The following is a 17,528-nucleotide window of genomic DNA, read 5'->3' on the forward strand; positions in this document are numbered from 1 at the left end:
CCGCATCCCCTCCGAGCCCACCCCGTAAAAACCTCCAGGAGGCTGGAGGGAACTTTCCCCTCCCTTCTCTTCCCCGCTTGGGCCGAGCCCCCCCGCTCCGGTGCTCGCCGCGACCTCAGCTCCGAGCGAGGGCCGCCCGCCGCCGCTGCTCCCCGGGAACGCGGGCCGGGGCCGCCCCCCGTGAGGGCTCCTGGCTCCCCGCACTGCGCATGAGCGGGGGAAGGCGGCGGAAGGGCCCGTGAGGAGCCGGGAGCCGCCGCCGCCGGAGGAAGCGCCGCCGCCGCCGCCCTCAGTGTCCGCCCGAGCCGGGAGGGGAGAGGCCCGCACAGCCCCCACCATGGTGAGCGGCAGCCCGGGGCCCCTCTGGGCCCGGCGCGGCGCCTCGGGGCCGGGCAGGGGCAGCGCGGCCTGGTCGTGGCGCGCTGGGTGTCCGGGAGCGGCCGAAGGGCCGGTGTCGGGTGCTCCGCAGCCGGGCACGATGTGCTGGCCCGGGGGCCGCTCGTCCTCCTGCCGGGCACGGCAGGGCCGGCGTGCGGGGCCGCGGGGCGGGCGGCGGGGGCCGCTCCGGGCAGGGGCCTAAGCGGGGGGCGCCGGGATCCCGCCCAGGCCTCCGACCCGCGGGGCCCCGCCAGGCCCCGCACGGCGGGGAGGGGCTCGCTGGCACCTGGTGTGAGCGTTCGGGCACCTCTGCGAGACAGCGGCGGTGTTGTGGGCAGCTCTGTGCGGTCCGTGCCCTGCGCCTGCCCCGTGCCTGCAGCGGCACTGAGAGCGAGTGCGAGGGGCTGCCAGGAACCGGGGGCTTCTTGGAGTTTTTCCTCAGGATTTCAGGCGTCTCCCGGCCCTCTAAGTGCTGTCAGTTCACAGAGAAGCTTGGGGGTGTTGATGCTTCCTGAGCTGGGATTATGCTGGTGAATTTCTGGATGATTGTTCTTGGGTCTTGGTTCTATTCATAGAAGTGTTGTAAAGGAGGGCCTTACAAAGGTCCTCCCGGTAAAGGTTTTGTAAAGGTTTATCTTGCGTTTTCTCTGTAATTTCTCTCTCTTTTCGCTGTGGACTCCCAAATCGACTTTCTCCCTTGCTTCTTGTAGGGGGAAACTGCAGTGTGAAACTGCAGTGTTTAGAACAACATTTGCTGGTTTTATTTGCCTAAACAAAACAAAAATATATTCCTTTAATATAATCAAGGGGGCCCTCATTTTCTTGCACAGTGTTATGCACCAAAGGGAACAGTTTATAGTAGTAGTTCCAGGCTTTCTCCGTATTCAAATGTTGTAACAGCTTTAGCTACTACACCTGTACAATTTAAAGCAGTAGTTTTCTGTAGCAGGGATGCAGTCTTAGGAAGGGTGTGGGAGGGAGTCTTAAGATCTACTGGTGTATGCTTATTGGTATAAAGATATTTTATACTTGCTGTTAATACTATTCTGACAAGCAGTGTTAAAAACGTATTAAAAAAAATTACAGCATCACTTTTAATTGATGGAGTTATGTTGGCATAAAAATTTGGTTAGCCAGAATTTAAATTAGTGGTGTGCAGACCTCTAATAAACTTGTCAGTATGTAACTAGTATAATTTTTAATTGAATAGTTTGATGTCGGTCTTCATTCGTGTTGTTTTTTTGTTTGGGTTTTTTTTTTTTTTTTTTTGAGAGCTTAAGACTGAAGTCTGTGTAAAGTTCAGACTGTAAAGGTGTCTTATTGTAATTCTACAGGTCTGGGACTGTCTCAAATAGCGCTTACACTGTAATGTTATTACACAACATTTTATGAAGACTGTTTTCCATAAAAATCACCTAGAGCTGTCTCACAGTATATCCAATGTAGGTAGGCAAAATAAATACACAGTTGATGAAATAGACAGTTGATGTCTTGCATGTGCATGTATTATTGGCTGGCCATGAGATTAGAAATTTAAACTGAACAATGCTGTAGAAAGTGGTATTGTAACAAATAGTGAGGCCCATCATTCAGAGAATAACTTCTTGAGAGAAACAGCAGAGTTCTATCTGCTTGGTCTTCTTGGAAACACTTAACTGAAGAACCAGCAGACATATTCTGTGTAGCAATTCTGTCCTGCTAGATTGGTATTTATCAGATTGGAGGGAGTATGTGAACACTCCTGTCATGGCCCTGAGCAGAGCTCTCAGGCCCTGTGCAAACAGCACCCAGGAGAAAGGATGACATAGGCACTGAAGTGGGACTAAATGATGGGCCTGCAGCTTTTAGAAGTAGTAAATACACGTATGGGTGGTTTCCAGTGCCTTGGTGTAGGATTCTCTACCTGTACTTGTGGTATGTCAAAATCCTCTGGTTAGGGGGAACATAGGGAGGCCTCACAGACATCTGAAGATGCCCATCCAGAAACGAGATTCGATATCCCATTTTTCAGCCCATGTACACAACTGCTCTGGCTCATCCTCCCAGCGGCTGTGGCCAGGTAGCTTGTCCAGCACAGCAAATGCCGTGGCACAGCTGGGGCCTGGCTCCTTCCTGTCCATGCAGCACTGCCAGCTATGGACACTCCCCAGTGTCCATATGGCCAGAGCCTTGTGCCTTCAGGACGGAGGTTTCCTGCCGTAGAACCATCCTTGTCCCGGATCTGGAAGGGACACGGCCCTGCCAGTATTCCTTGGGCCACTGAGGGCAGTCAGCCTCTCTTACCTCTCCTCATTTGAGCTGGCTGAGCAGCACCTGTACAAGTGCTGTCCTTCAGAGGGTTACTGCTTCACCTCATCCTGAGGACACTGGTGTGCCCATGAGTCAAGGCAGAGCAGTAAGCTGGTTCAGTTTACTCTGAGCCATCTTCGCTGCCTGTACAATTCTGAATGATTTAATGGATTTAGAACTGTGTGTGGTAATCGAGGCAAGTGTGTGATTTACATCTTTATCCAGAGCCAAGTACCTTGTCTCTATTTACATTATCTATTACATTGTCCAGTTTGTGTTCTCTGAGAAATATTTCTGTGCTGATAAATACATAATTTCTTACTGCAAAGCTCAGCTGACAGGAAGTTGTAAAATTTAATATTACAAGAATTTCATGTCTGACGCTGTCTCCTGTAATGCTAGTGTACTTCATGACATTGTTATGTGGTGTTTAACTCATCGAGCTATTCTGCAAGACCAGCTGTTTATACGTCTAATCTGTGGTGCATATGCATGTCTGTAGCAGTTCGTTGATGTTAAATATTTGAGGTTTGGTTGTCCCATAGTAAAACTTTACATTCTTGGCATTGCTTTTTGGACGGAATAGTCGGAGTGCTAGACAAGATGGTGCATGATCTTGTTTCCTCTCCTAGCTTACCAGAGATCCCTTTGAACTAATACTTTAAATCACTTTTAATTAGAGCCATGAAAAAAATATTCAAGAATATGAACTACTCTGAGAACAAGGTGTGAAGTTTATTATGTCGCTCTTGATATTTCACTCATGTTTTATGGTGCCAATGCAAATATACAGTATGAACAGAGCTTCTGGCCCAGACCAGAGTTAAGAATTTCAAACAACTGGCTGCTTTATGTTGTCCTTTTTTATTTGGAACAGCCCTGATTTTTTGTGTTTCCTTCACCTCTCAGGTTAGCATGAATTACCATTATATCTACAGCAATCTTCTGAGTAGCTGTATATTGACCTTCTGCCTGCATACAAATACTGAAATTATTTTATCCACTAAAAGAACAGTATAGAGGGAAAGCAACTTTAATTTTGTATTGTGATTTTTCCCTTGGATTTTATATCTCAACGGACTTTGTGTTCTTGTTCTGTTCCACTGCAGCCAGGTGGATTTCACATCAGTTTGGAACAGAATCTTACAAATGTCCTGAATTTCTTACTTTGTCTGTCCTCTGTTAGGGAAACTGCTGCGGGAAATAAAATGTAGTTGAAGGACATGTTTGTTTACATCGTGCAGAAACTCTGGCTATTTATTTCCATTGTTTTTGTCTTTACCTTAGTTTTTTTGGTAGTATACCTATGTGCCATCACTGTTTGTACATTAAGATGCAGTTCTGTCTATTTGTAGATTTTTGTTGTAATTAACATTTTTCTTACCAAACAGAAAAATACTCGTGATTTTGCCTTGTGTTTGCTGAATACGAGCAGTGAAGCAGACATTTTTAGGTGTCTTGTGGTTCCTTTCACGGATACAGTGGTATGATTCAGGAGCAGAACTCCCCTGGCCATTCGTGTCACATCAAGGGACAGAAGTGGCAGTGGGTGAGGGGGCTGCATGCCCCAGCCTCTGGGATTGAGCTGGCATCCCTGGGGTCCTTGGGAAGAGCAGGGATGCTTCCCACAGCTCCTGCTGGAGTCTGAATGCAGCCAGTGTAAAGGCCTAGACTTTGTGGAGGTTGATACTATTTTAGAAAAGGCTTTTACCTGTCACGTGCATGAGAACTTAACAGGCTTTTCTTTGAGTCCCGCCTGAAACAAAAGCACAGATGTCACATCGTTCAAATTCCTTTACTTAGCGGTGAAACTGGCAGGATTCGGATCATCGGTCTGAGTGGCTGGGAAGGGAAAGGGGCAAAGCGGTTTCTCACTGAGGACTGACTGGAGCCTTCCTTGGGGGCCACAAGGAGGTTTGGGCAGCAGAACTCATCGTGCCCTGCTTGTCTCGCTGGTGGCCGCATGGGACCTTGGAGCCAAGTCCAAGAGCGGGGCTCCAGCAGGGATCCTCAGCTCTGCAGTCCAAGCAGTGTGGGACAAAGGTTGGTGCTGTTTCCCATGAACATTGTCCAGGAGCCCTCATTCAGCTATTAGCTGTCCACAAAATGTTGATGACCAAGTGTGCAGAACTTATCTTTGGATCTGAGGTGACTGAAAACAGTGCAGAGGGTAGAGAAGTTCTAGCATCTTTTGTTCCTGAGACCAGGAGAAAAAATACTTGGGGAAATAAAAGACCAAATATTTTATTTTTTATTTGTAGTTTTTCACTGAAGTATCTGATCAAGGAAAGGATACTGAATTAGCATTTCAAATTTGGTGCTTCGCGGTAAGAGTCAAATCTTCGTTTTAAAATCCAAGCCACAGAACCAGATGTTAATTAGAATAAGTGTAGTTTTATGAATCTACACCATGTAGCTTTTCATTTGGAGAAGTTGTTCTGTGTTTTAAAAGTAAGGTTATCTGTCTTGTTATTATGAAATTATTATTATGAAAGGTAGCTTGGGTACCACACAAACATGATCAAAGGCTTGCAGAACTGATTTTTTCCTTTTCCTCTTAATCCAAGAAATAACGGTACAAATTTTTTTCGTTCACTTTCCATTGGTTTTCATTTGTATATATAGGCAACACACGTATCTGTTAAACAGAATTCTATCTTCCTTTTTAGCCTGTGTTAAAGTTGAGATGTTTTAAGTGGATTGTGTTGCATTACAGTGAGCACAATTTCAGTGTCAGGTATTTGTTGCCTGGATTAAAGGTTATGTGCTGCTCAGTATTGCACTTAAAACAGTAATAGAGTATTAGTGCTCAGTGTCTAGAAATAGCCCTTAAAAGTGCAGAAGGTTTGGGACCTGTTCCTGCTTGAAGTGTGGGTTTTTAATGTGCTGGAAGAAGAGCTATAATAGGATACTAAAAACTCAGCAGTAATTCCATCCCTTGCTGTCCTGTAGTCGGCCTGCAGAGTGTCCAGTCACTTGTGATGTGGAGTGTCTTGTCCACTTTAAACACGGTTCTGCAAAAGCATTCATCAAATATAAAGAAAGGGCTTTGGCACTTCTTCACTAAAAATAAACTCATGTTTGACCAGGAAAAATATGATTATTCAAGAAAAATATTACGGCTGAACAGTGTGATTTGCTGCGTCTTACACCTTACTGAATGTTGTACTGATTAGTGTAATTAGCAGCTCGATTCTTTGTAATTTCGATCTGCTTTTGAAAAGGTTTTATGTTGTTACTATCACTTAGGGACTCCCAAGCATGGGAAAATGGTAACTTAACTATCCTTAAAAATAAAAGTGTTCACACTCTCATCAAGCCACAGAAAACTGATCCTGACTTTCAGGACTGATGAATTTGTGTTCTGAAGCATTAATTCTTTTTTCTAGTGATAATGTGATTGAACACTAGTTGTACTTTGAAATTAAGAGCTTGAGCATATACTGCTCCTAAATCATTCATTCTTTGGCTGAATTTTATCATGTTTTAGGATTTTTTTTTTTGCCCTTTTTCTCCATATTCCCTGAGAAGGAGCTGTTGAAATTACAGTTACAATAATGAACAGAATATACAAATTTTCGTTAGAACACAAAGTAAAATTAAGTATTTGTGTCATGTAAGAAATTTGCGTAATGCAAGAAATCCAATCCCGACTTAAAATTTTGTCAGAACTTTAATTTACCAGGTTGTAACATTGGGAATCTTTGCTTTGACTGTATTGAGTGAACTGTAGAACTGAATTTGGGTGTAGTGCAGGAGCTGTGATTGCTTTCTCCTGATGAGCAGTTAGTTTTGTGTAACTCATACCCTTGAAATCCCGAGTGTGCATCTCCTCATCCGAAATAACCTTGGGAATCCCTCTCTGCTGATAAGCATCAAGTTTGCGTTCAGTTCTGGGCTAGACCAGGGCGGGATGGCTGGCTCTGGGCAGGAGGCCTGGAATTCCAGAGCTCTCACCTTGGCTACTCACTCCCCCGCCTGCCTCAGGCACAATTTCCTTTTTTTTTTTTTTTTTTCCCTTTGCTTCGGTTGCTGCACCTGTGAAATGGAGACAATGCCTCCTCGCAGGAATGTTTTGCAAATTATGTAGGTGGAGCTGAGAACCTTCAAAGTGAAAAATCTCCTTGATGAAAAAAAGAAGTCTTTAAGATATTTCAGTGCGTAGCTCCCTGAAATGGATGACCCAGCCTAGTCCCTTGCTGCCATGGAGAGGCACCTCAGGAGATCCCGTTCCAGGTGTGGCCCTGGTCCTGCAGCAGTGGGACCAAGAGGACACCAGCCTGCTGCTCAGTGGTGCTAAACTGTTCAGTGGCCTGCTCTGCCCCACCTCTGGAGGAATTTGATCAGATATTTTGATATGCTGATTGCTTGGGGAAATTATAAAGATCCTGATTTTAAAAAACCAATAAGAGAACGTTTTTTATTTACTTGTGGGGGTTTTTTTTGTCCAGCAGACATTTCTAGTTACGGTATTGTCTGTTTTCACTAGAACAAGTTGAAATCGTCACAGAAGGATAAAGTGCGTCAGTTTATGGTCTTCACACAATCTAGTGAAAAGACAGCAGTGAGTTGTCTGTCTCAAAATGACTGGAAGTTAGATGTTGCAACAGACAACTTTTTCCAAAATCCTGAACTTTATATACGAGAGAGTGTTAAAGGATCGCTGGACAGAAAGAAGTTAGAACAACTATATAACAGATACAAAGGTGAGTACCCTGAATTTTAAGGCTTATTTCCTACTTGTACTATTCTTATTTACAGTGTATTGATGATGCTGTGCTCTTGTGCTGGGAAGGCTTAACTGACTCTTTCAGCTTTGTTTTTCTATACTAATAATACAAATTAGAAGGAAAATATCGGTAGGTTTCTGCTTCACAGGGATTACATGCAGTTACTTTATGTGCTCTGAATGTATCTACATTTATAGGACGTTAGGGTCTGAGCTGGAACTGTGTGTACAAGGAGTAATTGTAATGGTTAATGAGGATTTTAGGTAAGTCTCCTGGGGAAGGCATATCACACAGGACTTGATCCTGACAAGGAAAAGGTTCCATACTAGGGATGGATTCTACCTTAGTTTTTGTTCAACTTGTTCTTGTTATCAGGCAGGTACAGTGTGTAAAAGAAAACAAAGTCTGTATGTGTCATATAGCCAGTGTTCAACTGATACTCTACCACATAAAGTGTAAAGTGGACTCAGTAGAGCAGAACCAATCCTGTGTTTTAGCACTTAATCTAAAAATGAGTCCTCTGTTTTCTGTCAGTTTTCCTATGTTTCATGTGTATAATCCAAATACCGTTTTTGTGAAGTTTGTGTTGGCTTGCGTTAGTAGATCTTTGTTAGCACAGTTGCAATGTGAGCATCTCCCTTCCAGACCAGATGTTGATTCCTTTGTGGAAAGAGGAGTGGCCCTGGCTGACTTGGAATCGCTAATGGGGCAGAGTAACTTCTCCCTGGAGGTTGCTGTGTCCAACTCCTGCATGCTGGAAACCTCCTGTGTGCCGGGGAATACCTAAATCTGCTCTTGGGGTGCCCCTGGGTGGCAGATTTGGGCGTTGGTACAGCTTGGAAATGAACACTGCAGAATGGTTTCTGACAGAACACAGCTCATCAGGCTGACCAAAGAGCCAATAATTGAGTGTGCTGGGGGGAGAGAACCACTGTGCTCTGTAGGGAATGAGTCAGAAGATCCTGCATATTATTAGGCAGAAAACAAATGTTTGTGGTGCTTTTGTCTCTCAATGAAAATAACATGAGCTTCATTGTATGGGAGGCTTTATTGCAGTAACTGCCTCAATTGTTAAAGCTTAACCATTGGGGAACACTCATTTCATTTTGTTTTAAAAATACTCTCTTATAAGGGCTGATCCCAAAAAATGGCTTGAAAAGATTTCCTTGTCTTAAATATGTTGAACAAATTAGCTTTTTCAAATACCTGTTTTTCTTGATACTTATTTTTATGTCCCAAAGATCCTCAAGATGAAAATAAGATCGGTATAGATGGAATACAGCAGTTCTGTGATGACCTAGCTCTAGACCCAGCCAGCATCACTGTACTCATCATTGCGTGGAAATTCCGGGCTGCAACACAGTGTGAATTTTCAAAGCTGGAATTCATGGATGGAATGACTGAGCTGGGGTAAGTACTGAGTATTAGATGGTGACAGTGTGATCCAGTGTCCTGTTTTGGGGAATTCTCAGGCTTGGTGTCCTTTCTGAGACGTTTCAGAGCCCAGCATCGCTTGTCTGCCTCTGGAAAAACGCAGCCCTGCCTCGGTTGTGTGGGCATTGTGTGCTGGTTGGCACAGAGCTGCTCTGGCAGGTAGAGCAGGGAGGTTGGGCAGACCTGGGGTGTCTTTGGCTTGTGGGAGTGCAGGAATCTTTATCACCTTTTCCTAAAATTTTTGTGGACTGTAGAACCCGATATATCAGGTATATGTGCAAATGCAATGTGAAAAAATAACAAATGAAATTCTCGTAGAGGTGCAGACTCATTAAAAGCTTCCTGCATTCTGTTCTTTGTGTATTCTACAAACAGTTTATAGATTTTTATTTAACTCATGTTTTTATGGCAAAATGAATAATAAATAAATAAACAAACGTGCTTTTTAAAATGCAGATGTGACAGCATAGAAAAACTGAAGGCCCAGATTCCTAAAATGGAACAAGAATTAAAAGAGCCAGGAAGATTTAAGGATTTTTATCAATTTACTTTCAACTTTGCAAAGAACCCGGGACAGAAAGGTTTAGGTATGTAATCGAATTCATAAGCATTTGTTCATAAATATTGGAAAGAACTAATTAAAGCAATAGATGAATGTATTATTGTGATCCAGTGAATCTGAAAGATAATCACCCTTGGGATAAAATACATCTCTGTGTTTTGAGAGATAAATGTCAATTTAAGGTATTCAAATTGATTATTAATAAGGGCTGCAGAATTTTATGAGAGAGGGTTTATTCTTTCACTCTGAGTGCAGTTCTCAGCACAGTGGATTATGGTCTTACATTAAAGACATAATTACACCACTTAAAATTTGCAGCACTGAACAGATTAATTGAATTTTTACTTTTAGGATAAATTGAAGCTGTAAAACCATTTTCTGTGTAAGCACATTTGTACAGTCCCTTGTAACACCAAAAACCCTTGCAAATGTCTTAGCAGGATAGAATTGGAATGGTGCAAATGGATTCCTGTGTTCTGGGCCTGATGCCTGCTGGTGCCTACCTACAGAGTTTTTTTCCACCTTACCTCACTGGAGGCTCTTTTGTCATTATTTCAGAGTTCACACGCTGGGTATGGCTTTGGTTGGTGTAACAGGTGGAGTGAAAGAATAACTTATTAAAAATAATTTCAGAACACCACAGTTTGGATGGAATTAAAGGAACAAACTATAGCTCTGTCTATTCAAAACAAAACAAAACAAAAAAAAAAAAAAAAAAAAGAGGGAATAAAAATTTCTTTCGGGCAGTGACGTTAAAGAGCCAGAATGTATATTTGTATCTCTACAATGTGACTTAGCTATTAGCCATAAGTAGCATTTCATGGTCCTGTAACTTCTTAAGTTAATTGTTCTGGTTTTGAGAAATAATAAAATATGAAAAGGCTGGTGGGTTCTTCCTTGGCAGCTCGTGCGTTTGTTTTTCTCAGCAATGAAAATGCTCTAAACTGGCTGCCCCTGGACAGCTCTGCATTCCCAGGCTGTGTAAAGATGAGCTTTCTGCTTTAGTTTTGTTGGCTTTTATGTACAGACCAAGTTTTGTCATTCTGGCTTAAAATGAGTGTTGAAAAATAAGTAAATAAGCAAAAGCTCTATGTCCTTCTTTGACATTTTGCTGTATCTTGTTTGTTGTTTTCAGTGGATTGTGAATTTCATTGTATCCAAAGGAGCTAAAAGTGCTGCTAAACCATCTGAAAATACTTGTGCATGCTTGTAGTCATTTCTGAATCATGCAAAGAAATGAATAGGCTGGTTTGTATTTCTTGTAGAAACTCATAATAATTTTTTTTAGTCTGCTGCAATAAGGAAAATGTGGACAGCAACTGAATTGTGGGATTAATTTCCCAGGAAAACTTATTCACTTCCTTTATTTCATTCATCATAAAGCTTCTTCATGCAGGTTAAGCTCTAGCAGTGGCAGACCAAGTACAGTTTCCTGAGATCCATATAGCATATACATAGTGTAAGATAGGTTTTTTTAATTGTTTTTGCTTTTAAGTCTGGGTCTGGAAGTGATGTAGGACTGAGCTGAAAGTCTGGATGCTTACCAGCCCTTTTGGTGCTCATAAATACACGGTTCTAGGCATGAATTTAGAACAGGGAAGAGTAATTCTGGAAACCCTGGAGGAAAAGAATACTGGGAGAAGTACAGAGCTGCAAAGTAAGTGCTGCTAGTTAGGCAATTAATTTTGGTGTGTCTAAATAACTGCTTGTAGGAACTTGCAAATTGATTTTAATGTATATTGGCCTCTAATCTTGCAAGCATTGTGCAGTAGTTCCGGCACAGTTCTGGAAATACATTTCTTCTGCATAATTCCTTACTACTGTGTAACTCCTGTGGGTGTCTGAAAAGTTCTTGTGATATTTGCATCTCATTGGAGTTGCAAACACCTGTAGCTGGTGTTCATCTCTAACACTTTTTGCTTCTCTTGCATCTCTCTGGATAAAATTCAGAATGGAGGATGTATTTTGAGACTCTTATATTTGATCCAGGAGGATTTCACTGAGCATTTCTCACACTTACAAAAACCTAAAATTGTATCTTTACCTTCCTGTTTTATTTCATACAATTTCTTTTTAAAAATGTAGTTTGTCCCAAGGCATTATGTCATCATGCTTTACATGTTTGGACTCATACAGTGAGTTTGAGGTTGTGGTATCCTGAGATTTAGCTTTTAACAGCCTTTGCTTACCCACAAGAATTATCTCAAAATGGTACAAAAATGTCAGAATGCACAGTTTGTTTACAGTGACTGTTTACCAGCCACTGCAAAATGCAGTGATTTGATGACCTTGCCTTTTTGCATGCACACCATTAATGCAGAGCAAGTAAATAAAACTTAGTTTTTAATCTGTTTCCTTGAGGAACTGATCAGCTTCCCCTGAAGTTTGAGTTGCCATTTTCAGATACAGCTTCATTTACTGAGGAGTAGTGACTTCTGACTAATCTCTGCTTCTTGAGATTCAAACTTACCTTTTGTCTGAAAGCAAACATCTTTGTAGCTGCTGGAAGATCTTCACAAATTTTATTCTGTACTTTGGACAGGAGGTATTATAATGTGACTGCTATTTGAGAACTTCTAATATCAGATGCTAAACAATTCAGAAACACCCCATCAGCTTCTATTTTCCCTCCAGCAATGCAGATTTCATACTTTGTTTTGTTTGCTATTGGTTTCACCCCCAAGATTCACTCCCTGGCTTCCTTTAAATATTTGGGCATCCTGGGGGAAGGAAGGGAGTGGAGTTCTTGGGTTACTGGTGTGGGGGTTTTTCTTTTTTTCCCTGAGGTGTGCAGTTGATCTTTGCCTTCTCCCCGTGCTTCCACAAAGGGATTGTTTACAGAAGAAATTTGCTAGACCGCCAAATATATGACAGCTTTTGTTAAAAAGAGGCCACTTACCTCGGCAGCCTTTTGGGGTCACTGTGTGATATCCTGTGGCTGGGGATACTGAATTTGGTATTTCACAGTGAGTGGTGTTTGGTGCTGCAGCACTGAGCAATTCCCTGGTAGTGCAGGTGAGCCTGGGCAGAGTTGTGGGTTCCAGATGTCTCTTGTGTGCTCCCAAGCTCCTGTCTGCCCCTCCTGGCCTTTGGCACTCCCCAGGGAGGTGGAGCTGGCTCTGTCCTTCCCCTCCCTCCAGACCCACCCGGGTTTTTTGGGAGCTGCTGCACTCCAGCAGCTCTGACAGGAAGGGGGGGGCTGCTCTCAAATGTGTCAGGTCAGGCTTCACTCATTCCAAACAAACAGGAATTTAACAGGAGGCTTTGAAAGGAGAAAAAAAAAATAAAAATAATCCAACCCACCACAAAAAACACCCAACAAAAAAAAAAATCCCAAGTCAAAAGGGCCAACAACTACCCCAGACCACCAACAAAAACACCCAAAGCAAAAACTCGATGCAACCAGAATAACACCACCAACAAATAAACCAACTGTCTCGTGTCACCACCTGAAGATTCTTTTTCAAAAGGAAATCTCAACTGCAGAAATGAGCACTTGACAAAAGCCTCGTTACAAAGGGAGCACCTGTAGTAAGGTTGCCCTAAAAATGTAATTATTGAAAGTTGGTTTTATCTAAATTGTATTTTATACATTAACAAAAAGAAAGTTGCAGTACAAAACACTACAGATTTTCTTTTCAAGCATCTTTAATTGACAATATTTTGCTGACTTTTAACTAAAGCTAAACTAAAGTTTGCTATCTATTGTTAGATAGCAAAAGGCATGTGAAATGTTCTGGGGGGTTTTGGCTATGTTAGATATTAATATGGGCAATTTTCAGTTCTGTAACATATAAACTATGTAACACTTTATTAATGGTTGCCTTTTTGTAAAGGATCCATGAGAATATTTGCATTAGTTTAATCTTTTCATATTTGTGGATACATGGTTCATCCTGGTGTTAGATACTTGTGGAGATTATATATTTGATATGTATATCTCTAAAAGTAATATATTTTAATATTACAGATTTAGAAATGGCCATTGCCTACTGGAATTTAGTACTTAATGGAAGATTTAAATTTCTAGACTTGTGGAACAAATTTTTGTTGGTAAGTTTAAACCTTTACATAATCTGGACTGCAGTATTTTCAGCCCTTGGAAGATAAACATGTTTAAGTTATTGAGTAGATAAAATAGACTGTCTTGACCTAAATCCCAGATATTCATAGTGTGTACAAGAGAAATGTGCTTTGGGGATATGGATGTGTCCGAGACAGTAAAATTGAATGTATAATAGGGTTTTGATTTATTTTTTTTTAATATAAATTTTCCACCTCTCCAAACAGGAACATCATAAAAGATCAATTCCTAAGGATACCTGGAACCTTCTTCTAGACTTTAGTACAATGATAGCAGATGATATGTCTAACTATGATGAGGAAGGTAAACATTGCCATTTTCTCTCATTAATTTCTAACTGTGTTTTATATTTATTACTGTGTATCTGCTTTGGCACAATCTCAAAAACAGCTCCATTAGAGTATTACTGGTGATCTGAAGCCCAGTTAGAGCAGCTCTATTGCATGTTGTAATCATCTCTGTTACTGATGTTTTAAAAAAGAAATGCTGAAGCTTTCATGGAATCCATTTTCTTTGTTCTGTCTAAGCTCAGACACAAATTCTTTCTTAGTGAGACAACCCCAAATTCTTTCTTCGTGAGACAAACGCTGCTCTATGTCCATTAAAACCCCACAGATTCTCTGTTGGTGCAGTTCTTGGCATCTCCATCCAAGTAACTGATCCATAGTTTGTGCAGCCCCGTGTAGGGTCCTCTGGTTGCTGCATTCATGGCTGAGAATGTTTTGAAGTCTGGTTGCTTCAGTTTATGTGAGGCTTGGACGTGTTTTGACATAGAAGTGAAGCTGGCAGCACACAGGGGCTGCTGAACAGGACCCACTTCCTACCAAATGTGTTTCTTGTAAACTTTGGTATCGATCTTTCCTCTTCCAGTCCCTGTGCAGCCAAGAACAGCTGATTACCCTCAGCCTTGGCAGGAATGAAACTTGTGATACCTCTGGAGCAGAGGGCAGCAAACTTCTCCAACTTCATTTAGTAATATGGACTGTCCTCATTCCCTTGTCAGTTTTGAGTTAGGGTTTTGGTCAGTTTTTTTGGTTTTGTCTGGAAGATTACCCTTGAAGGTGATGTGTATTAACTGGCTTTAAAGGAAGCAGAAATCTTTAATGGGCTCTTAAATTTTAAGCGGGAAAGTAAAATTACGTTTTTTTGCTTCGAACTCTGCTTAGTTTAATATTGGAAAGCAAACAGCTTGTCTGGATATGAAGCCTTGTTGAACCAAGTTCTTACATTCTGGTGTTTTCCTCTTTTAGGGGCATGGCCAGTTCTTATTGATGACTTTGTGGAATTTGCACGCCCTCAAATTGCTGGGACAAAAAGTACAACAGTGTAGCATTAAAGGACCCTTCTAGAGTGTACATAGTCTGTACAAATACCTGAAATGGAAAATTGCACAGTCAATTTCTGCTGGCTGGACTGAACTGAAGATCAATCCTCACAATAAGGCTGAGGGTTGAGACAAACCTTTAAGGATACATCTTGGACCATATCATATTTCATTCTTCTACTGGTGGTTTGGGCTTTTCTTCTAGTCTGGACCACTCTTGCCCGTTAAAATTCCAACACTGTGGATTTCATCATGGATTTATTTTTTTGTTGGTGGATCACCCTAGTTTCATCTCCCATAAGTCCTAGAAGCTTTATAATTATTTTGAGGTTTCTGATTTCACATAAAGCACAACGCTGGTCATCATCAGACAACTGTTGTATGGCATCTGAATTATACACATCAACATCGAAACAATTTTTAAAAGAATCCTTAAATATACACTTGGGGCTAGTTGCAAAGACTGTACTGATAGCACTTCCTGCAAGAGTGATATATTTAAGTGTACCTGGTCCGAGTTTTTTCTTTTCTGGAAAAGCGCAGGTGTCGTCTGAGCTCGAGTCTCTGGTCACAGCAGTGCCAGGAATGGCCAAGGAGCCCCGGGGCTGTTGATTGGGGCTCTCTGGTGCCTGCCTGAGGTTTGCTGTGGCTCAGCTGCTCTGGGGACAGCTGGGGGACGACACAACTCGAGCACTTCCACCCCGTGGGCGACGGCAGAGCCCGCAGGGCGCCGAGCTGTGTCCTCACACAACCCCACGGTCTCTAGGTTACTCTCTGAGAAATCAGATTTCTTTACAGTTTTGAAATGCTTATCTGTCTGTCAAAGAAAGGGTTTTTTTTTTCATTTCTGTGGAAATCAAACACTTGAATATACTGAATTTGTGTCTTAACTGTTTGCTACACAATACAGTATTTTAAATTAAGATATGTGACTTTTATGGCTGAGGTGTGACGAAGCAAATGGCCCTGTTGTACAAGAAGCTGGTGAGGTTGATGTGAATCTGGGTTTTGAAACTGTTATCCCGGTAAGTTAAATCTTCATAACACAGAGGTACTGCCATTATGGATGACACCCCTTTTTAAATTATTTTGCTGAGTTTTCCTTAAATTGACATATCACTGTGGTTGCCAAATACAGAAATTAAGAGTAACGCTTTCCCCAACAAGCACAGATCAGATACAAACTACTACACTGGCTTTGTTTGTTTAAATTATTTTGTGGATTATCACTACTTCTGTCTTGCCGCGTTTGACTAAATCGCTTCGTTTGGATCAAAGCAGGTTTTATCAGATGCAATTCTTTATTAATACAAGAGCTCTTTAGCTGCTTTTATGGTCTTTTACTTCTCACTGAGTTACTTGTGAAGGGATTTGATAAATCCTGCTCTGAAAAACAAGCTGGGAGGAGTGAGCTCCAGGAGAGGAGGCAGATTGTACTTAAAACTGAGAAGAGGGGCTTTAAGTCCATGCTCTAAACAGTGCCCTGATAAGGCCAGAATTATTTCTGAGATGAGTCATTGGTACTTGCACTAGACTGCAGCACGATTTTATGCAGATGCTCGAAGTATTTTAGGGAGAAATTGACTATTAAACAGCTGAAATTTTTATTTGTACTCTGTGCAGTTGACCTTAAGGCAGGCTCCCTTTACAGCAGTGCCCTTTTGGCAAATCCAGTTGTGCATTTATTCCAAAAATACAGTTCCTCAAAAACATTGCAGACTTTCTCCAGCTACTGGAATTGGCTATGCCAAAAACTGTGTGTTTTGCTGCTTTCAGTATTTCCTTTCTCAGTTTTGTGTAAATAAAAAGGGGGACTTGAAATTATGGGGGGTGGGTGGGGTCGAAAAGAAAAGCTCGACAAGGTTATCTCTGCGTGCTGTTTTCTGTCTTGGGGGTTTTGGTACTGTTTCAGATTGATTAGTTCAAGTATGCTGTGTTTGGAGAGGAGAACTGACTTGCTTTTCATCCCAATGCAGACTTGGCCCTCAAAAAAGTCTGGGATTGGGCAGTGGCAAAATGCCGTGGTGTTTTAAGAGACTCTTCCTTTTGAATGCAAGATCTTTCCAACAAAATAGTGTTGTCATCAGTTTGGTACTACATGCTTATAATTACTGTGTAATTATAAAGAAATACATAAAAACTTTGACTAATTATGTTGCAGAAAAGGGTTATTTGTGCTATCATGGCATCTTAAAAAGTCTTTCAAAATGACTAAAGTTGAAACATTGATTTAACAGGGTGTTGTTCTAAGGACAAAATGCCTGGTTACAGGGAATATTTTGTACTGAAACATGCTCAGATGTGGCCATGTGGGTTTTTTTTCCTTCATATATGTGTGGGGTTTTTTGTTTGTTTGTTTTTTTTTAAAGAATGCAGCCAGTTGCTTACTTGGATTGCTTTAATTCGTAAGTGCTTATGTCTTCAATTTGATGATCTCCCTGCAAATGGATCAATTTAATTTTGCCAAATGTCAAGGAAAAAAAAATGAAGGCAAACATCAAGTTTGTAAACTGTTTTTATACATTAAAATATGTACAAAATTAGAAGTGCCCTGATATAAAACACTTAATCTTGAGATTATATTTAGTAAAATCCCATCATTTGCATATCTCTGTAAGTTCAAAATGTAACTTCTTACAATCCCTCTCATTACCAACAGAGGCAATAAAGCTCCAGTGAAATTGCCATGACTGAGGTTTGTACTGCATTGTTTCAGTGTATTATTTG

The 17,528-nt window shown here is 41.5% G+C and overlaps 1 protein-coding gene across 1 annotated transcript; it reads left to right on the top strand.

Annotated features, from left to right (window-relative positions):
- Nucleotides 1-204: 204 nt before the first annotated feature.
- Nucleotides 205-17,486, top strand: DCUN1D1 (defective in cullin neddylation 1 domain containing 1). The gene is made up of 7 exons (XM_040074229.2): nt 205-340; nt 7,157-7,373; nt 8,639-8,807; nt 9,288-9,418; nt 13,364-13,446; nt 13,684-13,780; nt 14,728-17,486. The coding sequence occupies exons 1-7, from the start codon at nt 338-340 to the stop codon at nt 14,805-14,807; spliced, it is 780 nt and encodes a 259-aa protein (XP_039930163.1). The 5' UTR covers nt 205-337; the 3' UTR covers nt 14,808-17,486.
- Nucleotides 17,487-17,528: the final 42 nt, after the last annotated feature.

The sequence above is a fragment of the Hirundo rustica genome, chromosome 10, assembly GCF_015227805.2.
Source record: "Hirundo rustica isolate bHirRus1 chromosome 10, bHirRus1.pri.v3, whole genome shotgun sequence".
NCBI lineage: Eukaryota > Metazoa > Chordata > Aves > Passeriformes > Hirundinidae > Hirundo > Hirundo rustica.

Coding starts and splice junctions, on each gene's coding strand:
- DCUN1D1 (XM_040074229.2), top strand. Junction 8,808..9,287: donor GATGGAATGACTGAGCTGGG/GTAAGTACTGAG, acceptor TTTAAAATGCAG/ATGTGACAGCATAGAAAAAC. Junction 13,781..14,727: donor GTCTAACTATGATGAGGAAG/GTAAACATTGCC, acceptor TTCCTCTTTTAG/GGGCATGGCCAGTTCTTATT.